This window comes from Tasmannia lanceolata, unplaced genomic scaffold, assembly GCF_043159265.1.
Source record: "Tasmannia lanceolata isolate RefF3 unplaced genomic scaffold, GAP_Taslan_0.1 ptg000013l, whole genome shotgun sequence".
NCBI classification, from domain to species: domain Eukaryota; kingdom Viridiplantae; phylum Streptophyta; class Magnoliopsida; order Canellales; family Winteraceae; genus Tasmannia; species Tasmannia lanceolata.
Window position 1 is genome coordinate 38217029 of NW_027518690.1, and position 26885 is coordinate 38243913.

Here is a 26885-nt window from a genome sequence, read left to right on the forward strand (position 1 = left end):
CTTAGGTAGACGATTCCTGAGAATTATTCCTATTTCATATGATTTTCGCCCGAAACTCTTCGAGGTTAATAATAAATGGCATAAGAGACCAAGTGCTTGCACTCGGACGAATTGGGGGTGCTCTTCAGACCTTCTCCATTCGTAATCAGGCACGAACCCATATATATTTCTGGTTATCCATGGTATACGGAGCCTATTTTGTTTAAGGATCCATGGCCGTATACCATGGATGGCGACTCTGAGTTTGTTTAGGTACATTTCGAATCCGGACTTGTTCCCGAATCGAGAGGTATCTCTTTTATATCGCCACTCATGCTATGCTATGAGGGTGGCATCCGTTTCGAGAGTTCCTTGTTAGAGCTCTCCTTCACACGTGGATGATCCAAGAGGCCGCTGGGGGCTCGTTCCTCACCTCTCTCTCGGATCGAGGTCCACAGGAGCGCACTCCTGGTAAGGAACGGGCTCGAACAGAAAAGCCAAACCTACTCGGAAACCCAGTTCACTAAAACTTGGGTACTAGCTGCTTAGTTCACCCCGGTTCGTCTCTACAGAGACCCGGGTCAATAAAAGCTTGAATGCCTGCCCGGAGTACCGTTCTACTCGGAAACAAACTGTTTTACAAGTATTATTGGCCCACAGTGTTGAGTTAATCAGTATTAGCCAGAGGCAGACATGAGTGGAGACAGTGGACAGCGAAATGTAACTTCTATTCATGAAAAAGTGGGCCTCGAAGGGCCATTACAAAAAGTAGGGCCTCCAAGGGCCATTACAAAAAGAATCAAGAAGCCGTGCTCAAGAAAGGGAAATGGGGAGCTCAAGACACCCCATGACCACCATCTCATGGGGGATCTGCACCCGGAACTTTTGCTTGTGCGATGGTGCCTTGCTCGTCGCCGCCGGCCACCGGTGGATCAGGAAGGATAAGGCCCGTCAGAACGACAGCCGGGTTGGATCCCTTGACCTGCTCGAGGTATTCCATGAATCCCAGTTTGTAGGATTCAGTGGACAAACTAATGAGCTCGTCCTCTTTCTTCTGCACAGCCTCTTCGACGGCCGCTATCTGTCTCTCCCGAGCTCTTTCCCTTTGTGCATTGAGGGCTTCGGTGGTCTTCTGCTTCTGGGCGGCCATCTCAGCCTTGAGCCGCCTTATCTCCACGTCCCTCTCCCCGATGGACCTATGGAGCTCGGCTGCCTCCTGCACCAGTTTGTTGTTCTCCTCCTCGGACTTAGTGATAGCGGCAGAGAAGTTCAGACTCTTCTCGCGGAAGTCATTATAATACAATCTGATCTGATAAAGTGAGGAGAAAATGGCCTCATCAGCCGCATCGGGAGGCTCATTCAAAACCCGGAGCTGATCCTAGTTCAGTAGGCCTTTTGTGACAATCTCCATGGCCACCCGGCTATCACCCAGGCCGGTGTCGCTCTTCTGAACGGCCCAGTTAGGCCGGAAGACGTTGTCCCCGGACCTCGCGGGGGTGGGGCGGGCTCCGGTAGCTGCGTCCCCGACTTAGAGCTCCCCACTCCCCGACCATAGGAGCCGACCAACTTCACAGTGGGCTTGCCCTTGGGGAGCGGTGCGTCCTTAGTTGGCGCGGGACTTAAATCTCGGGAGCTTTCCTCTTCTAGCCCTGCTGACCTTGGCCCCTGCCGAAGGCCCCTTGCCTCACCTTCTCCAGCTTTGACTGCGTCTGCATTTCTAAAATCCAACAGCACAAACAAAAACCGGTCAGGGACAAAGAAGAGAAAAGAGACTTAAAATCAAGACTCGCCACATACGTGCCGGGATCGAAGTACTGATGCTGAGCCCGACCAGAACCTCTTCTCTAGAGAAGTCCGCACAGTGAATCATGCCCTTCCAATGTAACTCATCACAGACTAGGGCGAACGTTCTCAAATCCTCGCCCTCCAAGAGCAGTTTACGGCTCAGCGCAAGTGTGTCCGGGGTGTCCCACTTCAAAGGAACCGGCCAGGGCTCAGTGGGCTCACCGTCCTCAATATAGAAAAATATGTTCTTCCATAGGTGTATGGAGGATGGAATGCTAGTAATCATTCTCACCTCGGGGCGTTGACTGATATAAATCCAACCCCCATCCTTGTGCCTCTTCAGGTGCGCACACATCCGAAACAGCGGTAGGGACAAGCTCCTTTGGAGCCGGCCCTGGACGAGGTATTTGAACCCGACCAGCGTCCTCCATGAGTTCGGTACGACTTGAGCCGGAGCCAGGCCGTAATATCGAAGGACTGCGACGAAGAACGGATGCAAAGGGAACCTGAGCCCGGCTCTTAACGACTCATCGTATATACAGATGTCGGTGCTGTCGTTGCAAGCAATATCTCCCTCTATCGCAGCCCTCAGCCTGAACCTTTGGGGAATACAATACATATCTCTAATGTCCCCTAATCTGGACTCATCAAGGATATTCTCCTCGTAAAGAGCCTGAATGTTATATTTGGGATCAGCGTCCATCTGAGCCCTAGCAGTGACCTCGACGGCCCGGCCCGGACGGAATGTGGTGGACGCCTCGGCGGCATCACTACCTGCGCTCGCCTCTGTTCGGAAGAAGCTATCAGTTGGGGGCGGGGTGGTATTCAGATCCAAAATCACCTCGTCCCCACTATCTACGACCTCTTCACTTAAATAAGGACTCGCCATATAGGGGCCGGGAGTCCTGGTCGGATTAGTTTGGGTCCTCTCCGACGAACTAGACTCTGAACTACTCGAAGATGCGGACTCCCCGGAAGAGGACTTAGAACTGGACTCCGAACCGGACTCAGGGCTAGAGGCACTACGGGACATGAGGAATGCAGGAAAAGAAACGAATAAAAGACGCGCTCAAGAAGATTACTGTTCTGAACAGAGAGCTCCTAATTCGCGGACGGCCACAACCACGAGCTATCCGAGCTGAGCAAGCAGAGCAAAAAGCAAGAGTAAAAAGTTAAAAGTGAAAAAATGAAAGGTGAAAACCCCTTCTTATAGCCTCTAAGCTTGAGGCGGTTCGCATTCGTGAACCAGGTAACGCCACGTGTCTTTCATTAATGGAGGGCACACACTTCGAGGCAGGGAATTGAGTAAATACACGCGTACAGACTACGCGCGTACGGTATGGATGCGGGAAAAATCTCCAAGGGGTTAAGGGTCGTCCATAAAGTGCTCGTGTACGGGATACCTTTTAAACGATTGCGCCCGTCTAGAAAATCTGCCCGGCCCAAGCCGGACAGAATTTGACGCATTCGCTAAAAGACAAAAATGTGTCCGTCCCAAGCCGGCCAGCATATGATGCATCCACTAAACGACAAAAATCTGCCCGGCCCAAGCCGGACAGAATATGACGCGTCCACTAAACGACAAAAATCTGCCCAGCCCAAGCCAGACAGAATATGACGCGTCCGCTAAACGACAAAAATCTGCCCGGCCCAAGCCGGACAGAATATGACGCATCCGCTAGAAGACAAAAATATGTTTGTCCCAAGCCGGACAGAATATGACGCGTCCGCTAGACGACAAAAATATGCCCGTCCCAAGCCGGACAGAATATGACGCATCCACTAAACGACAAAAATCTGCCCGGCCCAAGCCGGACAGAATATGACGCGGCCGCTAGAAGACAAGAATGTGTTCGTCCCAAGCCGAACAGAATATGATGCGTCCGCTAGACGACAAAAATCTGCCCGGCCCAAGCAGGACAGAATATGACGCATCCGCTAGACGATAAAAATGTGTCTGTCCCAAGCCGGACAGAATATGACACGTCCGCTAGACGACAAAAATCTGCCCGGCCCAAGCCGGACAGAATATGACACGTCCGCTAAACGACAAAAATGCGCCCGACCCAAGCCGCCCAGATCGCTTGGCCGGACAGATTTCACGCCAAGTTTCTGCCCGTCCCAGGCCGCCCAGGTAGTGCTGGGCCGGACAGATTTCACGCCAAGTTTCTGCCCGTCCCAGGCCGCCCAGATCGCTTGGCCGGACAGATTTCACGCCAAGTTTTTGCCCGTCCCAGGCCGCCCTAATAGCTTCGCCGGACAGATCCTCCCGCTTCATTTTTCCAGCCGCCTTAGAGTACAGCCTCACACTTCCCCAAATCATCACAATGACTTGGAGAACTGAGGGGCAACTGACGGGGTATGAAAAACAACTAATGAGTTGTCGACACGTGGCCCTGAAAGGGCCCACCACGAATTCGACACCTGTCCAGGGGTAATCCGGTAATTACCCGAGAGTAGGTAAACCTAAACCCACAGAAGGGCTGACACCTGTCCTGGGGTAGGTAAGCCAACCACCCCAGGCCTCCCTCTATAAAAGGCCTCTCAAGGCTCAAAGTAAAGGGTAATAGCTTCTAAGCTACCACTTTTAAATTTTGGGCTCTGCACTCCTGCTCATACTGACTTGAGTGTCGAAGGGCCCGTCTGAAGCAACGACTCCGGGTTGGTCTTCTGACCTCGTGTGCTCTTGTGCAGGACTCAGGTCCTCCAGCTCAGCTCTTACGTCACTGCCGTATCTGTTACCGATTTTAGGCCTAACAGTATTCAACCCTTTTTGTTCCCTGGGGGTCACCCCCTCTAGTGTATTTATCACTACTCTTTTTACACTAGAGGGGGTGGGCCGAAAAAACAGACGGTGAACATATCACTTCTCTAACATCAGCTGTTAATATTATTAGAGTTTGATCTCGAGACTATCCCATAAATTAGTGAGTCGGCCAACAACTCCATCCGCATTAAATACAAAGATCTACGCATCAATGACATTGAAATGCATTCAACCTTCCGATCTACGCGTCAATCACATTGAATTACATTCAACCCTCCTACTTTTCCACGATCCTTCTAAATGGTATTTAAATCATGCTTTCAACTTCTTGTACCGTCCACTTTTTTCACAAAACATTCATTACAAGTTGGCCACCCATTCACACTCTGGTACGTGATAGCGAGCACGGTTGGCAACATGTTCCCACTCCAAAGTCCAAACTCCAACATACACACTCCAAATGTCATTTTAGTCTTCTAGCTAGTTCCATATTTTTACTATATTCATAAATTTTCAAGCTCCTTAGGTGTTTTATTGCAATATATTTTTAGCATAATTTAATATATTAGAGATTGTTGCTAATTAGTCCACTCTTAAGCATAATTTAATGACCCTTGGGAACATCATTTTACATGTACTTTTATACTTTTACACCCGTTTTGAGATTTTTTTCATTAATAAATTTTTTTCTTAAAAATGATTATTCAAAGACCTGTTGAGCCCCTTTTAAAGTTAGAGATTGTTGCTAATTAGTCCACCCTTTACAAAATTATTGCTAAATAATCCTTAAGAATTTCATATTTGTCAATTAGTCCATGATTTTGGAAAATAATTGCCTTACCACCCAAAAAACAAAGGCAGTTACTTTCTTCCATTAAAATTCTAAAATGAATAAATTACCCCTAACCGAGATCTACTGACGTTCATGAACGCCGCTAAAGAAAGGAATACATTTACCGGCATTTAGGAACGCCGGTAATAGATCCTAGCTCCACCCCTTGTTTATGGAAGTGATATATTCAACCCCTGCCCCTCCCTCCCTCCCTTATTGTGTTTATGGCTACTCTTTCTATACTAAAAAAGGGTGGCCCAAGAAAGAGAAGGGATGAAAACTTATTTCATGGAAAATTTTTATTTTTAGGAGATGATAAATTCGCACCCTCTTAGGATAATTCGCACCACTTTCAACGTGAATTGTGGCAGACTTGACGCTTTTTTTCGTCAAATCACGTTATAAGGGGTGCGAATTTATCATCACCTTTTTTCCGGTATTAAAAGTTTTACCTAAAAGAAGGCACCAGTGACCTGGCAAAAAGTGACCCGCACCCGCGGGTCCACCCGGCCCGCCCGCAAATTTGCAGGTGTGAGTCTCTAATTAGTGACCCGTTTGAAGTGGACCTGTGGGTCCACCCGGCCCGTCAAAACTGGGCCGGGCTGGGTAAATCCTCGAGTGCCAGTAGCATAAAAAAAAGCAAAAAACAAAAAATGAATAAAATCAGACTTTTAGAGGTTTTAAGCCAAAGGGCTTTTAGAGACCAAAATGCCCTCATGTACATTAAGAAACTCCACGATATATATATTCTCCCTCAGTGTGTGGGTCAGTTTCTACTTTTTAGGGTTTTTGAATCTCACAAAACCTCGCATTCGAGCAGCAACGAAAGAAGGTTCTCTCCAGAAATGGTATTTCTCTCTCTCTCTCTCTCTCTCTCTCTCTACATACAGCAGATTATTGAAAACCCTAGTTTTTTTTTATAGTATTTAGCTTTAAGATTTTAGGGAACCTAGTTTTCAGTAATTTACTCTCTCTCTCTCTCTCTCTCTCTCTCTCTCTCTCAATAGGGTTAGGGCCTTAGGGGCTATGATTATTTTCTAATCTCTTGTTTGATGAAATGTTAGGGTTTTAAGACAAGTTGCTTTATTTTTATTTTTATTTTAAATAGAGCTGATAAATCACACTCCCTATTTCGTGGGTAGAAATATTCTCTGTTATGGAGTTTATAAATTAAAGAAAAGGGTTTTGAGATAAAAAGAAAAACAATGTGCCTTGTGTCCCTGTGCTTTTTTTGTTGTTGGTTTGTTTTTCTTGTTTTAGTTTAGACGTTGGGTATGTTGAGGAGATCTTTGAGTATAATTATTTGTTCAGGGACATGTGATCTTATTCTGTAAATTTTTAACTTAAATTGAAGGAGAGGATGTGGAGGACTGACCCATTTTGTGAAAATTGTCTATTGATATCCTTATCCTGCAAATTTTTAACTTAATATGGAAGGAGAGAATGTGGGTGACAGACCCATTTTTTATCATGTGAGTTTTGTTAATGGGTTTTCATTGGAGGTTAAATTGCACATTATCAACTCATTTATAATAGTATGTGATGCTTGATTCAGATTGTCCAATAACCTTGGAGAATGTGATACCAATAGAACTCCAAAATTTGCCCGGTACCCGCGGGTTTACCCGTACCCGCCCGGGTGGGGTCTGGATACATGAAATGGCTACCCGCAGAATCGCGGGTATTTTTAACCCATACTCGTTGGGTCCGTACTCGCACGGGTTACCCGTTTGCTAGGTCTGGGCACCACCGGACCTTGGAAATATTGTATTTCAACCCAAAAAAAAAAATTCTTGGTTGTCAAACATGAGTGCGTATGTGGCGTGGTTGTATCTAGCCAATAGCCATAATTGTCATGGCCACCAACATGGAAAGATAAAAGCATGCCTCCCATGAAATGTTGACACGTGGACGTGGCATCCACATGTATACTTTGTACTCTGCAATAGTCAGATGTCACTTAGTCTTGCTGAGAATGGGTAGGAGACAAAAATATTTGAAGACCTAAGTTTCTCGAGGGTTTTTTTTTTGTTCATCTTTGTTTGGAAGAGGACATCTTCTCTTTATTTTATTGAAGGGATTTAGGTCAATGTACCATTTTGCATTGTAAAAATTAACTATAATTTATGAAAGTTATATATATTTTTCATGTCAATGCATGTACTACAAGTCCATAGCGATGAACCCATATGTCAAAATGTACCATTTTGCATTGTATTAATGAATTTCATGCACGTTTTACCAAATTTTAAGGTGCAAATACTATCTACAACATCATATCCTCATAATGGAGCTGTTCTGTACGAGGATCCCAATCCCAGGATAGTTATCCTCCGCAGCATGTTGGTTTCTCGGTCACACAAGGAGGGGGAATACCCAGAGTAGAAAGGGAGGGGGGCATGGATATTTCAAGTTTGAGCTGAGATTTCAAAATGGGTGATACATCAGTTATAGCTATTCAGGTGTAGAAACTCAAAATCGGTGATTCATTCGTTATAACTTATAACTCGGAGGTTTCCATAATATGCATTTCCTCTATAGATCGGAGGGCTATGATCATACTACGGACATGATTTTTTTGGCACAACCCATCCATATTATACTTTTAGAAAAATATTGAACTATACAGGCTTACACTGTATAAAATCTCCCATTCACACGCTCCAAAACGAGAGAATTTATATAATGAAAGGCCATACTCATCATCCCATCCTTGATATTTGATCCAACAGCAGCTCACTTTTTGAGAAGCTGTCGTTGGATCAAATATCAAGGGTGGGTGGTACTTCCATCATAACACCTTTAGGTGTACGTTTGCAAGCCTTTCATCATATAATTTCTCTTCTAAGCCTTTTCATCATAGAATTTCTTGCGCCTTTCACATATAATTCCCCTTTAAGCCTTTTCATCACTTAATTTCTCACGGGGCCCTTCAAAAGGGAAAGAAAGAGGAAAAACAATTACCTTGCCCATTCGAAAGGGAATCCTCGTTTGAAAATTCAAAGTCTTCTACCTAGACTATAAGAAACGTTGAGCCACAAAATAAATGGCCAGCAATGCCCTGTCAAGTATGTCTTAAATTTCCATTGCCCTTTGAAGTTTGATAGTTCGTCAATTCCTCTAACCAAGGATGGGTGGTACATTTCCTAATCATAACCTAGACTTGTTAGCCTGGCATGTAAACCAGAGTAAAAAATTTCTTGTGTAAATGAATAACTACCCTCTATATCTCAAACCATCCGACTTGTAAAAAAACCCACCCATAAGAGCTTCTGATTAATATTGTTCCTAATAGCAAATTTATAAACAGGGGAATGCTAAAAAAAAATCAACGGTGTCAATGTCATGATGTCTGTTTGGCATGGGACCTTCTACAAAATCAACGGTCTTGATGGTATTTACATTTCCCATAATTAGGAAATGAAGTAATAAAATCAATTTAAGCACCCTACTTATTGTAAATGAAGTATTAAATGCATGCCTTAAGCTACTTCCCAAGTTTAGAGGAATTACATTCTGGGTTGCAGAAATAAGTGAGCATGTGGGTGCTCACATTATATTATAAAATTATAATAATAGGTAAATATGAAAAGGAAAATTCATTTTTTTTCAAAAGGAGCAAATATAAAAATAAATAAGTAAGATGGCATCAAATTTCCATCCTCCCCCACCAATATTTCATGTTCACTTATTTTGATATTTCCACTCAATTCCTTATTTTAAGTCTCTTTGAATGCCACGGAAATCAGTCCTTTTTTGTAAGTAAAATTATTTTATGTAAATCTTATTTGCAAATGAGATATTAAGGCCTTTTTTGAAGCCATTGACTATAATAATAATAAGGGCCATGATATTTTCACCCTCCATGCTGTACGCATTCGCCCCCCTTATGACGTGAACAATGGGCCAACTTTTTAACACTTTTTGACGTCAAATCACGTTAAAAGAGGGGCGAATGCATACTGTTGGGGTAAAAATATCATCGCCATAATAATAATAATAATAATAAGGGAATTGCTAGTGTCCATCGCAAAAGGCATTTCGCGGCTGGTCTGTCGCACCTCAGACCAGCCACCTCGTGAATGGAGACAAACAACTTTTGTCTCCCTTCACGAGGTGGCTGGTCTGAGGTGCGACAGACCAGCCGCGAAATGCCTTTTGCGATGAACCTTAGCAAATCCTTAATAATAATAATTGTAAGCAGAAGGATTCCCATGGGTTCAACTAATCACCTTATTTTGATGATCAACAAACCTAAATTGATTAGTCATTTATGGACTGATGAGTTGCCTTGAGTGTTGTGCTATAAACAGGTAATTCAAAGGCAATCCATGTTAGCACACGCCATACATCCCCGATGCTTGAAGATGAATCAAACACAAGTTAAAGGAACTACAACAAACTAGAACCATCATGTCTTGGAGGTACATCCAAGGAGAAGTTCTATCTCAAGCATCTCAAGCATTGAACAAGCAAAGGAGGATCATTGAAGGCCAAAGGTTACAGATCAACATGCAAAAGAGCTTGAAGACATTGGTGGCATCATCCTTGGAAGATGTCAAATCAAGAAGCTCAAGTGAAGATCCCATAAGCAAGCTAAGAACCATATTAAAGATTAAATGAAGATTGGTTTAAGAGTTCATTCAAGAGAGTGTTTAAAATGGTAGAATGTATTCTTCTCTCTCTTGGACTTTCTCTTGATCAAGGCATATCTTAAAACCCTCCAAAAATATTTTTCAAAGAGACCACAACCTTAAAAAAGACTTAAATGGATAAGTGAATGACCATGGTAGTGTACAAATATGTTGGGACCCATATGGCGTTCCATTACATGGTATAAAAATGAGTTTCAAAGGCCAAACTGAAATCAGCACCTAAAACCTATCATAGCTGGTCCAAAAATTTTTCAAATATTTTTAATAGCAATATCTCATCGTTTCCATTCAAATCAAGTATAAGAACGTCGAAATCCGACGAGAAACAAAGGAGATATGAATTTTACAAAATTGGTGCTGAAATCTGGAATCTAGGTACGGAACTCCATTGAGCAACCTGTCCCAAAATAAAAAAAGGGCCAACGGCTATGACGGAGCTCTGTGCTATGCCTCCGTATTAGCCCTTAGAGACTCACAAACGATCATATTGAGTTGGAACTCTATATATATCCATTGTATGAGTCTAAAACATGATGATGAACATGTTCCAACCTTAAGAAACCCTAGAAATTCATTTGCAACTATTTTTTGGTACAATCTCTCACCAACCTCATTGTGCCTTGATTAGGAAAAATCTTTTGAGATTGGTTTAGGCTTTATTTGTATTCATCTTTGAGAGTATCTTAGGAGCTTCAACTTGCATTATAGCCTACTTAGAGGCAAAACTATTTTCTTCCTCTTCATTTGTATTGGTGGCAAGGGCATCCATTTTTAATTCCTTTCGGTTGATCGGTGGAACGGGCATCCGTATTTAATTCCCTTTGGATTGTAAAGGTGGCAAGGGCATCTTGTTGGGGATAATTTGTATCTGTTGGAGAATAAAGAATAGTAACTGGTTTGCTTCAAGGCGCGAAATCGCTTTCCTTAAGACAGATTTCGCCCCCACTAGAAGTGTGCAAAGAGGATCCTTTGGATTGTAAAGGTGGCAAGGGCATCCTGTTGGGGATAATTTGTATCTGTTGGAGAATAAAGAATAGTAACCGGTTTGCTTCAAGGTGCGAAATCGCTTTCCTTAAGACAGATTTCGCCCCCACTAGAAGTGTGCAAAGAGGATCCGCGAACTGCCTCCAAGATACAATGAAGCCAGTAGGAATGTCCTACTATATTTGATGACGCTATGCACAAGCGGAGTCAAATCCGAAATGCCCTTAGAGAATAACAAGCCTTAGAGAATCAGCCTAATTACTGTTACTGCAGTATAACAGTAATTAGATAAACAATAATGAAAACAGTATGTAAAACGAATTTGGTGGGAGTGAGAAAAGAGAGTATAATTGCACTGAAAGTCTTGAGAATTGCCCCAGAAATAAGAAAATTCGTTTTTTTATTGAAATGGCTGGGTTCTGCACTTTTTATTGAGCCTCTAGTGACTTTTCAGTGTGAAAAGCACCCCTGATAGTGTCTTTCCAGTTCGGTTTGAATTCTGGCCGTTAGATCGCGCCCATACGTGATTCAATGATCCAGATCAATCCTGGAGTGACTGTTGGGATTTGTTTTGAGATTGGAAAATTGGAATTTGTTTTTTGCTCAACTAATTGAACTTAATTAAGAAGGGATAAAGCTAGGGTGATTTTGGTAAAAGTTTTCTAAACAACTTATTCACCCCCCCCCCCTCTAGGTTGCCAAACCGAGACTCACATCGGATTTCACTTGGACCAATAAAAGAGATTTGCTAGTCAATTTCGCAGCTTACTTTTGCAGGAGAGAACTGCCACCTCAGATGAATTAAATCAATAAGACAAAATCTGCTAAAAAATGAGCATGTGTGGCTGTTCTATGTCCTAGTCTATTTAGACATATTTATCAACTTGTCTTATCTTATAGCTATCCATGCCTTTCACTAATCAATCATCGTGGACTTTAACCTTTGATTGCTTGATAAAATAATAACAGTTGTTACCTAATATCAACTATCAGATTTGGTAAATTGATGACGAATGGGCTGTCATTTAGTAGCCAAAATGGATTGAGATGTTAGTGCAACAGGGATCTAACAGACTAACACGATTACTCCCATCAATCTCTGGTTGGATTGAATGACAAATCTAGCTTGATTTGCTTTGCTTACTTTAACCAATTCTAAAAACCCTCCACCGATTCTCTTAAATCACGATTATGCAAGCAAGAAAAAACTTAAAAATTTATGTAATATGTTGTGTTAGTCAAATGGGTATGTGCTAAATACTCTTTATTTTAATGTTACACAAGCTAATAGAGGTACAAGACCGAGGAGGTCTAAACCAAGAAATATACAGAAGATAGAAACACCAAATTCCTCTAAGAGGGAGAAGATGAAAGGTCAAAATAGAAGCTATTGTGCATCTATTCTCTAAATACTATTTATTGATTAAGCCTTGTATGGATTGCAGGAATAATATTTCTAGTAGAATTTACTTCCTTGGATTTTTTTTCATTCTACAACTTAGAGAGAAATGATATGGTCATGGCTTCTTTAGAAGGATATCATCATAAACTACTCTAAGCAAAATTTGAGGCACCCCCACTTTAAGTTATGTTTTCATATGTAATAAAAAATAAATAAAAAGGGAGCTGATATTAGTTGGAGTGGATTGGTCTAAAAGTGGAGCGGAAATATCAATTCCCCTATGCTTTGGATATTTCCGCTCCCCTTTTAGACCAATCCACTAACTTGGAGTGGATTGGTCTAAGAGGGGAGCGGAAATATCAATTCCCAATAAAAACTATGAAATTCTGGAAAAGTTTGTCCTTTCCAAACTTTTACAAAAAATCCTTGCAATCTAAACAGGGGCCTTCGTAAGACCGTTGAATATTGGTTTAAAGAGGCAACTTTGGAAGGCGGCATGTTTCTAACTCTTGGAACCATCCTTACAAAGTTTGGGTTCTTGAATCATTGACTTCACAAATTTTTGAAAACATCTAGAAATATTTGGAAAGAGTTTGGGAAACAGTAAGGAGGGGAATTATTTTTCTCTTTAAATACTATAGAATTTACATGGAGAAACCGAAACAATATTTAAGAAATTGATAATTATTTGTGAATTCGGGTTTCACTTGAAAAATTGCATGTAATACCAAATAGTGGATTTAATTAAAAAAATGAAATAACTTTTTAATGGATTTGCTAGCATCCATCGCAGAAGTCATTTTGCGGATAGCCTGTTGCATGTGAGAGAAGCCACCTCGTGAATGAAGACAAATTTTGCTGAAAAGTGAGCTTATGTGGCTGCTCTCGCATCCAACAGGCCATCTGCGAAATACCCTCTGCAATGGACGCTAGCAAATACAACTTTTTAATTATTTTGAGAATTTTAAAGCTTAAAACGGGATATGAAAATTTTGTTATTTTTAAAAAAATATCAATTGTCCAGAGAAGCTATGTTTTATAATATAGCTCTGTGAGGAACGGTTTGGGCTTTGATAAATTTGAAAGGCCTTTTCTTCTTTTGGTACACCCTAACAAAGCCCAGTTCAGGCCGACTTCCCATAGTCCAGCCCATTAAATCCGAATTGCCATTTGAGTGTGGATGTTTAGGCCCGATTAAGATATAGGCCCGGTTAGGAGTGCTTACGAGATTGTTTTTTTTACGGCATGTTTACGAGATTGTTTCACCATACAATTACGAAAGTGCCATTATTTCACACCACATACATGATACATGCCTATTCCGGGGAATGATAGACTGAAGGGCGCCGTTGTAAAACCCAGTTACAAGGGCGCTCCTATTGGTCATTGTCAATAAAATACAGTTATTGACTTATGGTTCATTTAATTCTGCATTTCTCAATGCCACTTCCGTATTTTTTGTGCCATTTTCTTAAGATGGACTAATGCGGGCACCTTTGTAACTAGTTTTTGCAAGGGCGCCCTTCATTCTATCATTCCTCTCATTTTCTTATTTATTTTTGCAAATGTTAAGCTATTAAAATATATGCCATTTCCTTACAAAATCAATTGTGCATACTAGAATATTATGTTCAAACTAGTGTCGCCAAGGCATACCATTTCATTGAAGATATCAATATTATTATCTTGGGAGTAAAAATCAGACTCTAATGCGATGCCTACACGTGGCGCTACCATTAAGAAAAGATCACTGGTCCAAAACTGGAAAGCCTGTAGAGGGCCAGCCGTCCCATGAATGGTCAACTGGGGGAGCCGATCGACCATGGGGTCGTTCGTGAGAGCCATTAGGGTCTGTAACGGCTAGTTCTATGTTGGAAACTCTATAAAAAGGGTTCTATGTCCTCTAGACACATGTAGAACACGTACACCAAAGGCTTATCTCAACCTACATACTTGTGTGTACCCATTATTTGAATATCCATTGAGGTATTCGACTAAGAAGTTCATTGTAAATCTCTTGAGTGTTTATGCAGTGAGCTATGCTGGGTAAATCCTCTTTACAGAAGGATAACTTTGTTTTTTCTTTCGTCTTTGTAATTGGTGTAGGGCATCGAATCAACCTTCGGAGTCGAGCTTGAGGATAAAGCTCGGATTGGTGGACGAGGCATTGTATCAACCCCGGGAGAGTGGAAGCTTGTAACCTGTTTGGTCTTCACTCGTAAGAAGGCTGGGGCAGCAGAAACAAAAAGAGGGGACATCTTTGTGAGAATGGATGTAGGCCGGTGTTGGAACGAACCACTAAAAAAACGTGGTGCACTTTCTTTGACTCTATCTTTACTTTCATTCTTGCGTCTAGTTCTTATCTTCCTCGTTCTTAATTCTTATTGAATTATTTTTTTAAAGAGAACCAAGTTTTTTTAAGTACCCACTCACCCCCTCGTTAGCTACCACCTGGGCTAACAACACTTTCTTTGACTCTTCATTTACTTTCATTCTTTTATCTAGTTCTTATTTTCCTTGTTCTTAACATCTAATTTTTTTTCCTTTTCTAGATTTTCTTAATTAGCTCAAAGGATCCTGCCAATGAGACATATAAGGTGATCTATATTCTATTTCTAAATGCAACAAAAGTTTACTAAATTTTCTAAAAAATGGCATAGTGACATAAATTTCAAATTATGGGAAAAACAAAAAAACCCAAAAAATTATTTTGAAAATTATGAAACTATTTATTCTCCCTCAAATGATTATACACGCCTCTGAAGTTGAAGATATGTTTAGAGATTTTTTTGTAGGTGAGTTGTGATTGAACCTTTGATCTCCAAGTTGAAGAACAGAGCGTTGACCATTGACCTACAGGGTCAATCCCAGTTTCTAGATTTTTCTAGTGCAAATGATCTTGCCAATGCACGAGTAACGCTCGCGCATAGGGCGAATATATTCTATTTTTAACTGCAACAAAATCTTACTCATTTCTTTAAAAATGACATAGATTGTGCAGTATTGCCACCGCAGGAGTAACGCTCGCGCACAGGGCGCATGTATTCTATTTTTAACTGCAAAAAAATCTTACTCATTTCTTTAAAAAGGCATAGACTGCGCGGGGGTGATATTGCCAACGCAGTAGTAACGCTCGCGCACAGGGCAAACATATTCTATTTTTAACTACAACGAAATCTTACACGTTTCGTTAAAAATGGAATAGATTGCGCAGAGGAGATATTGCCAATGCAGGGGTAACGCTCGCGCACAGGGCGAACATATTCTATTTTAACTGCAACAAAATCCTACTAATTTCTTTAAAAATGGTATAGATTGCGTAGAGGAGATATTGCCAACGAAGGGGTAACGCTCGCGCACAGGGCGAACGTATTCTATTTTAACTGCAACAAAATCTTACTAATTTCTTTAAAAATGGTATAGATTGCGCAGAGGAGATATTGGCAACGAAGGGGTAACGCTCCCGCACAGGGCGAACATATTCTATTTTTAACTGCAACAAAATTACTAAAATTCTTTAAAAAAGGTATAGATTGCGCAGAGGAGATATTGCCAATGCAGGGGTAACGCTTGCGCACAGGGCGAATGTATTCTATTTTTAACTGCAACAAAATCTTACTCATTTCTTTAAAAATGGTATAGATTGCGCAGAGGAGATATTGCCAACGAAGGGGTAATGCTGGCGCACAGGGCGAACATATTCTATTTTTAACTGCAACAAAATTACTAAAATTCTTTAAAAATGGTATAGATTGCGCAGAGGAGATATTGCCAACAAAGGGGTAATGCTGGCGCACAGGGCGAACATATTCTATTTTTAACTGCAACAAAATTACTAAAATTCTTTAAAAATGGTATAGATTGCGCAGAGGAGATATTGCCAACGCCGGGATAACGCTCGCGCACAAGGCGAACATTTTCTATTTTTAACTGCAACAAAATCTTACTCATTTCTTTAAAAATGTCATAGTGGCATAAATTTCTACTTCTAGGAAAAAGCAAAAATATATCAAAAATTTGTTTTGAAAAGAGGAATGATATATACAAGGGAGCCCTTGCATAGAGAGCCAAAAATGGGCTTTGATTGGATCCACGTCATCAAATGTAACTAATTTTATTTTTTCAACCGATTTTTAAAATGTGACTGAAAATGACGTGGATCCAGTGAAGAGCCTTTTTGCGGCTCTTTATGCAAGGGCTCCCTTGTATCTATCATTGCTCTTTTGAAAATTATGAAGTTATTTATCATCCCTGAAATGAAAATACATATTTTTGAACAGAGGGTTTTTTTTTTTTTTTCTAGATTAAAGGATCGGACGGAAATTTCGGATTTCGCTGGAGACCGAAACTGAAATTTGCTGAAATTCTGAATTTCGGCCTTTAACAAATTTCGGCCAAAATTTCGGACCGATCAAAAATTTCGAGAAATTGTAATTTAAAAAAATAATAATATATATATATATATATATATATATATATATATATATATATATATATATATATATATATATATATATGAGGAAAAAGACTGTACGCTTGACCGTTCGTTCGAAAAAATGGTACGCTCGAATTGGTAAAAGCTCTCCTATTGGCTGTTTTACCGGGCCCCACTGTATGAAAAATATCGAGTTTCGGTTTTGGGTTTTCGTTTGGAAAAAACCCAAAACGAAGTCTTCTTCATTCTCTCGCTGCTGGTTTTGGGTTTTCGCAGGAAGAAAACCCAAAACTGAAATCTACACAAAAAAAAGCCTTGAATCACCCTCGGTTTTGGGTTTTCGTTTGGAAAAAAAGCCAAAACGCAGTCTTCTGCAAACTCTCGCTGCTGCTGGTTTTGGGTTTTCGCAGGAAGAAAACCCAAAACAAAAAAACCCAAAAAACAGCGTCGATTCTCCCTCCCTCCGACCTTCTCCGGGCGCCACCTCCTTCCGACGCACAGGTATGTCTTTTCTATTTATTTATTTTTCGAATAAACTGATATTCTAGGGTTTTTTTGTCGTTTTTGTTTTCCGTTTTTTAGGGGTTTTGATTCAAGGCTTTTTTTTATGCAACTAAAAAGGTTTTGATTCAAGGCTTTTTAGGGGTTTCGATCGAAGGCTTTTTTTTGTCGTTCTTCGAATAAACTGATATTATGACAGTTGCAAGAGAACCTAGAGCCAAAAGAAATAAAAAAGAATAAAAAGGCTTTTCTATTCTATTTTTCTATTTTTTGTAGGGTTTTTTATTCAAGGCTTTTTTTAAGGGTTTTGATTTTAGCCAAAAGAAAAATAAACTGATATTCTAGGGTTTTTTTGGATTCATTTTCCATGTTGGGTCCATTTTCCATAAACTGTGAGGGTTGGTTTTTTCTTTATCCTTAATGAATCCAAACCTACCTATAACTGGACTGTTGGTTAAGAAACTGTTCTCTTTATCCTTATTGAATTATTTTGCAATTGTTAATCTAAATGGTTATTTCATTTTGAGCAACCTCCTGGACATCCAAAATGTCTTAACATTGGTACATGAGCAAAATTACCTTTCACAACAAATTTATTCAGGTGACTGGAATAGAACCTGAAAAAATGTTTTCTTAATTGTAGTTGCATCAACAGTGTTAATTTAAAGGAAGTACCTTTTTATTCTTTTTTATTTCTTTTGGCTCTAGGTTCTCTTGCAACTGTCATAATACCAATTTGCATTCCTAATATTGATTAATGAGTAATGCTAAATTGTTCTTGACATGATTTAATTATGTTATGTTAGAGGGTGGCATTTTTATTTTCACTATGTTAGAGGGTGGCATTTTTATTTTCACTATGTTAGAGGGTGGCCTATGGAAAAAAACCATTGCTGATTTAGGGCTTTAGCCGGCTTGGAGGTGCTTTCATTTTTTTTAACCAAACCCACAATGGTATGTCATGATGATGCTCTTGATAATTAATGAATTAATTGATCCAATGGTTTTGAACGACGTAGTTATTTGGCTGACATTCTCTTATTTTGCATGTAAGAGAAACTATCGCGATGGCTTCCTCAAACAGCAACAATGGTAGTTCATCTGGAGCAACGTCCAACAACTGCCTATGTGCGCAGCCAACGGTGTTGAAAATTACCAAAAGTAACGCAAACGGAAATAGAGGCCGCCCATACTACAGTTGCAATATGCCCTGGGTCGGAAAACATTCAATTTTTTTAATGTACTCTTCTTTTATGCAACCTGTGAGAATTCTAATGTGTAACCAATGTTCAGGGCCACAAGTGTGGATATTTCCGTTGGGCTGACATTGATTCATACGGGATCGAGGTTGGCAGGGTTAAAAGGCCTTACAATGGAAGAGAAGGAAATGCTGAGAATAGGAGGATCGAAGACCGCGTGAAGGCATTGGAGAATGAAAATACCATGATAAAGAATGAAAATACCATTTTGAAGAATGAAAATACCATGTTGCATTTAGTATTAGGAATTGTAGGTTTTATTTCCTTATTTTTCAGGAAATCAAAGTCTTAAATTGGGTTGAAACATTATGGGGATGTTGGCAATGCAATTATTCTCATGGACGGAGAAACATGATGGTGGTGTTGGCAATGTACTTATTTTCATGCTTTGAATGTAAATTACTGATATTTTGTTGTGAAGTTGGTGTGATTTATTTCTACACTGCTTTAGAAGCCTGGCTACATATCAAGTGCTTTTTTTATGTGGTCAACCACCAATGAACTTCCTGGATTCTGGTAGCTTTTCTGCAAGCCTGGCTGCATTAAGAAATGGGAATCTGTATTTCTACAGTTAGCTTTTCTGCAATTGGTTCCTACAGTTAGCTTTTCTGTATCTTGCCCTTCATTTATCATTTGAAGGAAAAATTCCAAGGCCTTTTTATCAGAATGTTGTTCCAGGCAGAGTGGACATGAAATCTTCAAGCTGTGTTATCGCTTGGTTCATTGCATTCGTCCCCAGCTGTGTCACCGTAGGAGATCCTCTAATTCCATGGCTGATCATTTGGCTAAGGCTGGGGGAATCACTCAATTACCATATTATCGGGAATGGGGTCTTGCTGGGGGTCAATTCTATGTAATTTTATCCGGGTCCTTGTTTGGCTCCTGTATCTTAGCGGTGTTTTGGGGGACATCTTGTCCCTAGCACTTGCGTGTTTTTTCTATCCAATAAAATTTTCATTACCTTTTCGAACAAAAATAATAAGAAGTGGGTCAAAAATAAGGAAGCAAAAACTCAATTCACTCATGCCCTCTCAATTCTCTGCATCTGCCACCCTCCTTACCCCTATATCCCCCCACTTGATAAATAAATCTTCCATGGCAAAAAATTTCATGGCACCCAAAAATGAAAGACCATTCAGAAAAAAGTGTGTCACCTGAAATCAGTCCATTCACTTTCCCATGAATGGCAGAGATTACTCTTAACTGAAAAAAAGATTTTTTAATCTCAGTCATTCATGGGAAAGTGAATGTGCCGATTTTGGGCCTCGCACTTCGATGTAGATCTGGTTCAGATCTACAGAGATCTTTCAAAAAACTATCAAATCCGATTACAAACAACAAACAAAACAGGAATTCAGCTGGAAAATCAAATCAGTTTGTAAATGGACTAAAAAGGGAAGAAAACTGCCAATAAGTATCCTCAAAACAATCAAGAATTAGTGTAAAAATGGAATTGTTATTGAAATCCTCGAAAGAGTACACCAAAGACTCTACTTATTGAAATCCTTGTATAACAATCTAGAAATATAGCAGATTAAGTGGACATGTAATCTTCAAGGACTCCATCACAAAAATAAAGTTTTAAAAGGGAAGAGTTTCCAATTCAACTACATTGCTCTCTCCATAGCTCACCTGTCCATTGTGAACTAAAAAGACAATTTTTTGCTAATTTTTTGCCACATGCAATTGAAGCAGCAGGTTCCTCTTCATTAGTAATGCAGCAGTTTCCCCCTATCAATTGGTCAGAGATTTAGTTTTTCAAACCATTCAGTTCGAGTCATGAACAGTTGTGCCCCTGCCATGATAGAATTCAGCAGGAAAACAATCTAGATCTCACATCCAAGTGTCACTTTACACTAGATCAGAGTCATTGACAGCAGGAAGCAAAAAATGGTTTACACTGTACTCACCCTCAAAGCAAGATTCAAATTTTCTACTTTGGTTCTCAAGTTCAAAGATGTAAACATCATCACATCACACAAAATAAAATAAAGATTAAAGCACTATGGACCTGCACTAAAATACTTTTGAAATTCAATGAACAATTTCTTTTCTGAGGTCTAGCTGCTTTCCTCCTTGGATCGTGACATTGGAACCCCGAAAAAGAGATAAAATGCCTTTCTCATACAGATGAGCAGCAGCAGCAGCAGGTTCTGATAACTCTTCTCAGCCCAAAATGCCTGCAAGGATAGAACATCCATGTATTTATGATACTGATAACATCCATGTATTTATGAACTCGAAAAAAAAAAAAAAAACACCGACTAACCTGCTCGGCGTCTACTCTTCCACCTGCTCATCTTCCTCCTCCTCTCCCTCTTCTTTCCTTGGCCGCTTTCGTTTTAGTTTCTATTACAAAAAAAAAAAAAAAAAAAATTGTTATTAAGGAATAGTTTAAGGAGTACAAGGGCCTTATTGTTGTAAGGCCTTACACCATATAATTTCTCTGTTGTAAGAAACTTATAACTTAACAACGCATCATGTACAGACCTTGGAGTTCTTTTTACAAGTCAACGCATAATGTCCTTTCAAAAGTGTAGCATTCTTCGGTCGGCCTTTTGTCTTTGCAACTGTGGGGTCTCTAATTGTAATTTCAGGTGTTTGACTGACACAAATGTTAGATTGGACTTGGCTACCAATGCCTTTCTACCAATGACTGGTAACTCGCTTTGCACAAACTCATCTTTCTTCCTTTCTTCTTCTTCAGCCCAAAGTGCACTGCAAAAATCTTCCATCATTTTCATTACATCTTCCCTCTTACCTGGTCCATCTATAAGTCGTTGCCATGTTGAGATTAAGCACCACCTCTTAAATGGATTCATGCCATTACTCTCTTGTGTGCTTGTAGGTAATATACCCCCCCCTCGATCTCTTGCCTCAATAGACCACCTCCTTAACATGTAACGCTCAGGGATTTTTCTCAATTGTTTAAGGTCAAAAATACGAAGGATATGTTGACATAATATCCCTTCCATCTCAAACATAGCGCACTCACATGTCGCGGTCACTCCGTCAGAATCATCATACTGTACCCTGCACCATCTACTCTTCTGATCATTTTTGAGACCTACAGAATACTCTTCCATTGTCCCTTCACTGCTCAAAAAATCATGCCAACAGTTCGTACTACCCTTCAACTCATCCTGAAATTTGTTAAAGATAATTCTCGTATAGAATTTACCGGCCTCTTCTTCTAGTGGGCTATTCGTTTGCATCTTAGGAATCGAATATTTTGACTTGAAATCTTCTTCCACTTCGGTTTTACGGCGTTGAACAAGTGCCCTTTCATAGGCATTCAAGAACTCATTTAAGCCAGTATTGTTGTTCACATATCCGTCGAAGAAGGAATTCATGCTTTCGCTGCGCTGACTTGATTTCATGCCTGCAGTGAAAGTGGTTCTCCAATATGTCCGCATCCAATGCTCTCGCTGCTCCCACATCCTACACAACCATTCATTACCACCAATTTCATAATTGACCACCAATTATTGCCATTTATCCTCACAATCCTCTATTGTTTTTGAATGAAAACAGTAATTATAATCACGATAGAAATCACTATCGGTATCCTGCATTTCTACAACTTTCTCAAGTAGATGCTTCCATATGTGCCACTCACAAAACCTATGGCGTGTATCTGGAAAAACTATTTTAATTGCTTTTTTCATAGCCAAGTCCATATCGGTTATTATTGCACCCGGAGCTTTACCATGCATGCACGTCAACTACTGCTCAAATACCCAACAAAATGTCTCATCCGTCTCGTCGGCTAGCAGCGCAGATTCGAATAGGGTCGACTGTCTGTGGTGGTTCACTCCTGTAAACGGTGCAAATGGCAGAGAGAGTCTATTTGTTTTGTAGGTAACATAAAAAACAATGACATCATTGAATGTCATGTACGCATCCCTCGCCCTAGCGTCACCCCAGAACATGGATCGAAAGGTCCCATCTGTGTCTAACTCCATCGAGAAAAAGAAGTTTGGGTCTTCCGACCGTTTCTTTTGCAGATGGTTGGCCACTAAAACTGCTTCTTGCCCCAAATTGTTCTTCCTTTTTGCTCTCAAATGGGCAATAACTTGATTTGTTGAGAGCCCACCTGTTACTCCATCGTGGGTCGAATTAATGGCTTTTGCGATCCTAGACTTTGTCATTTGTGTCTCATTGAGACAATCTATCAAAACCTTAACACCTTCACTCTTATGAAATCGGTTGTGGGAACGAAGCATTTTGGTTTTCAGTGGGGAGGTCAGCTCATGAGAATAGAGGTCTTCAAAAGTACTCACAACCCACTTCTCATTTCTAAGTTTGATGATCATCCTAGCTTTACAATTTACTCTCACAGCGCGACGATCCCTCATTTCCTTCACATTATCTATCTTGCCCTTATCCCTTTTCACCCCCTCTCTGTCACATACAAACGTCCTCGATATAACCACATTTGTCTTCATTGAAGAGGATGTACTCCACTTCCGTACCCCAAACCCAGTGGCCAGCCCATAAGCATTGTAAAACTCATAGGCAGATTCCCATCTATCAAACGCTTGCCCCACAAATGGCATATTTACAACACCCTTCTCACCATCAACCCTCTTGGGTGTACTAAATGTACCACTGCTAAGCTCATCTCTGTCATTCACATCTGTCTCGGCCCATTCTCCAATATCTTCATCCATATTAACACCATCATCACCTATTAGTAAACCATGAGCATCAACTTCTTCAATAGCTAAGCCGCATGCTTGCGAGAAAGCGTCGTCAACCAAACCACAAGGTCTACAATCAACTCCTTCAATAGGTACCCCACATGGTTGTGAAGAATTTGGATCCATTATGGTTACCTAAACAAATGGAAATTTGATAAATATATCCACCAAACAACATGGAAAAACAAAATGAAAGAACAAAATGTGTAGATTTTAGAAAACAGAGGGATTCTAGGAAAGCTCTATAGGTCATTTCTTACTGATATCAGCCATGGAAAAAGGCCTTACAAACCAGTCTTGTGTTTTGACTCTATATGGTCAAATGAAAATGACACCATCTAACTTAATGGTTAGCCAAAAACAGGGGGACCCAAAGTCCATCAATTGATACTACAAGCCCACATATGGGCACATCATCACACAACAACAATTTAAAACCCTAAGTTCACGTCTTGAATCTACACAAAAATACAAACCCTAACTCCATGTCTTGAATCCAAACGCCTTTAATCCATAAACCAAATAAATAAAAAACCGAAACCCTAGATAGGTTTTTTCCTAAAAAAACAAAAACAAATCACATACCTAAACAATCAGTTAAATTTTTTTAAAAAAACCCTATATTTTAAGAAAACAAAACCCTCACTCAGAAATCATAAACCCATTGGCTTAGAAACCCCTAAAATGGAAAAAAAAACCCTTGAATCAAACCCCTAACAAACGAAAAAAAAAACGACAAAAAAAGCCTAGAATAGCAGTTTATACGAAGAAAAAAAAAATAGAAAAGACATACCTGTGCGTCGGAGAAGGAGTTGGCGCCCGTCGCGACGGAGGTGGTGCCCGGAGAAGGTCGGACGGAGGGAGAAGAGACGGTTTGTTAAGAAAACAAAACCCTCACTCAGAAATCAGAAACCCACTGCCTTAGAAACCCCTAAAATGAAAAAAAAAAAAAGCCTTGAATCAAAACCCCTAAAAAACGGGGAAAAAACGACAAAAAACCCCTACAATATCAGTTTATTCGAAGAAAAAAAAATAGAAAAGACATACCTGTGCGTCGAAAGGAGTTGGCGCCCGTCGCGACGGAGGTGGTGCCCGGAGAAGGTCGGAGGGAGGGAGAAGAGACGTCTGGTTTTGGGTTTTTTTGTTTTGGGTTTTCTTCCTGCGAAAACCCAAAACCAGCAGCAGCGAGAGTTTGCAGAAGACTGCGTTTTGGCTTTTTTTCCAAACGAAAACCCAAAACCGAGGGTGATTCAAGGCTTTTTTTTGTGTAGATTTCGATTTTGGGTTTTCTTCCTGCGAAAACCCAAAACCAGCAGCGAGAGAATGAAGAAGACTTCGTTTTGGGTTTTTTCCAAACGAAAACCCAAAACCGAAACTCGATATTTTTCATACAGTGGGGCCCGGTAAAACAGCCAATAGGAGAGCTTTTACCAATTCGAGCGTACCATTTTTTCGAACGGTCAAGCGTACAGTCTTTTTCCTTTATATATATATATATGAGGAAACTGTTGGTGAGCTTAACCAAACTTATGGTGAGCTAGCTTGCCCAATCACATGGGGGCCCACTTTGTTAGGATGATCCAAACCATTCATTTGAAAGTCCCTTACATAGATGGGGGGTGTACCAAAAATCAGCTCCATAGGATCATCCTAACCCCTCCATTTGTGGAGGACAAAAATGGATAGACACAAATCTGCCCCATTTTTGTCCTCCACAAATGGAGGGGTTATGATGATCCTATGGAGCTGATTTTTGGTACACCCCCTATCTATGATAAGGCCTTGCAAATGAATGGTTTGGATCACTCCCCAAAATGTGGGACCCCATGTGATTGGGCAAGCTAGCTCACCATAAGTTTGGTGAGCTTAAGCTCACCAACAGTTTCCTCTATATATATATATATATATATATATATATATATATATATAGAGAGAGAGAGAGAGAGAGAGAGAGAGAGAGAGAGAGAACGGTTCCTACACATATGTATAGATAAGTTATCTACACACTAGCTTAAAATACAGTGGGGGCCACATTATTTGGGTGATCCAAACCATTCATTTTTAAGGCCCTCACATAGATAGGGTGTCCACAAAAAATCAGATCTATAGGATCATCCTAACCATTCAAACTGTGGAGGCAAAAAATGGACTAATTTGTGAAGGATTAAAGACATCCATTTTACCTCCACAAATCGTAGGGTTGGGATGATCCTATGGATCTGATTTTTTGTAGACACCCTATCTATGTGAGGGCCTTTAAAATGGATGGCTTGGATCACCCAAACAATGTGGGCCCCCACTGTATTTTAAGCTAGTGTGTAGAGAACTCTCTACACATATGTGTAGGAACCGTTTTCTCATATATATATATATATATATATATATATATATATATATATATATATATGTTACAAAATTTCGTCCGAAATTTCGGAATGAATTAAATATTCTTTTTTAATTATTACCAAATTTCGGCCAAAATTTCAGTTTTTGAAAGGTCCGAAACCGGTACCGAAAACCGGAATTTTAAACCATGGTCATAGATGCACTAGAGGGGGGGCTGTCCCAAGTAAAGAAAGGGGGCAATATATCATTTCCCTTACGAAGAATGTCAGGTTTTTTAGTAAAATTTGGGATTTGCTAGGGACCATTGTAGAAGGCATTTTACGGACCGGCTCTTGCATAAGGGAGCAGCCACACATGCTCACTTTTCAACAGATTTTGTCTTATTCATGAGGTGGCTGCTCCCACATGCGACAAATGGTCAGTGAAATGCTCTTTCCGATGGTCCTTGGCAAATCCCTAGTAAGATGATATTTTCACCCCTCTGCATTACGCATGCGTCCCCTTATGACATGATTTGACGTCAAAAAGCGTTAAAGTTGCCCTCTTTTCATGTCAAATCACGTTATAAGAGGAGCACGCGTAATGCAGGGGGAGTGAAAATATCATTTATCGTACTTCAATCAGGTTTTTCCGTAAATTGTGTTGCAAACTTGTCTTTTTCGGATGTTCCAAGGTTTCTGACCTGAAGGTCTCTCACGTCATTAACGGAATTACGGAACATTATGACGATACTACCCATTGAGTGAAGAACAAAAGAACACTCTTTAGAGCCGTTGAAAAGGACAATTACGTAATTTCACACTTCCGGTAATTTTAAGAAGCTTACCTGAAGAAAGAACTTCACAGCAGTAGAAAACCAGTTCAATTAATTACATACATTAAATAAAAGAAAAAGGTCAAAAAAAAGAAAGGAGTGATATATTCGCACCCGCAGTAGGATGATTCGCACCACTGTTACATATAAAAAGTTAAAGGTCTTCCAGAATTCAAGTTAAAAGTGGTGCGAATAATCCTAGAGGGGGTAAACTGCGAATATATAATTGGCAAAAAAGAAAACAGAAAATCCAACAAAAAGGTATTCATGCAAACGCATCCATGCAGCCAAACGTGCAGTTGACCGACGAAAGAGAGTAATATAATAATAAATATAAAAAAATCATAATATAAAATATTAATTAAATAACAAATGAAAAAAAAAAATTAAAAAATTAGTACCCCTTACAAAAAGGACTCTCCA

General features: G+C 40.2%; 2 protein-coding genes across 2 annotated transcripts; both read right to left on the reverse strand.

Annotated features, from left to right (window-relative positions):
• Positions 1-20659: 20659 nt before the first annotated feature.
• Positions 20660-22279, reverse strand: LOC143891215 (protein FAR1-RELATED SEQUENCE 5-like). The gene is made up of 4 exons (XM_077395843.1): positions 22092-22279; positions 21236-22040; positions 20892-20948; positions 20660-20779 (listed from the first exon to the last, which is right to left on the reverse strand). Exons 1-4 carry the CDS (start codon positions 22277-22279, stop codon positions 20660-20662), a joined length of 1170 nt encoding a protein of 389 aa, XP_077251958.1.
• Positions 22280-22324: 45 nt separating this feature from the next.
• Positions 22325-24209, reverse strand: LOC143891216 (protein FAR1-RELATED SEQUENCE 5-like). Its single transcript, XM_077395844.1, has 2 exons — positions 24096-24209; positions 22325-23437 (listed from the first exon to the last, which is right to left on the reverse strand). The coding sequence occupies exon 2, from the start codon at positions 23426-23428 to the stop codon at positions 22325-22327; it is 1104 nt and encodes a 367-aa protein (XP_077251959.1). The 5' UTR covers positions 23429-23437; positions 24096-24209.
• Positions 24210-26885: the final 2676 nt, after the last annotated feature.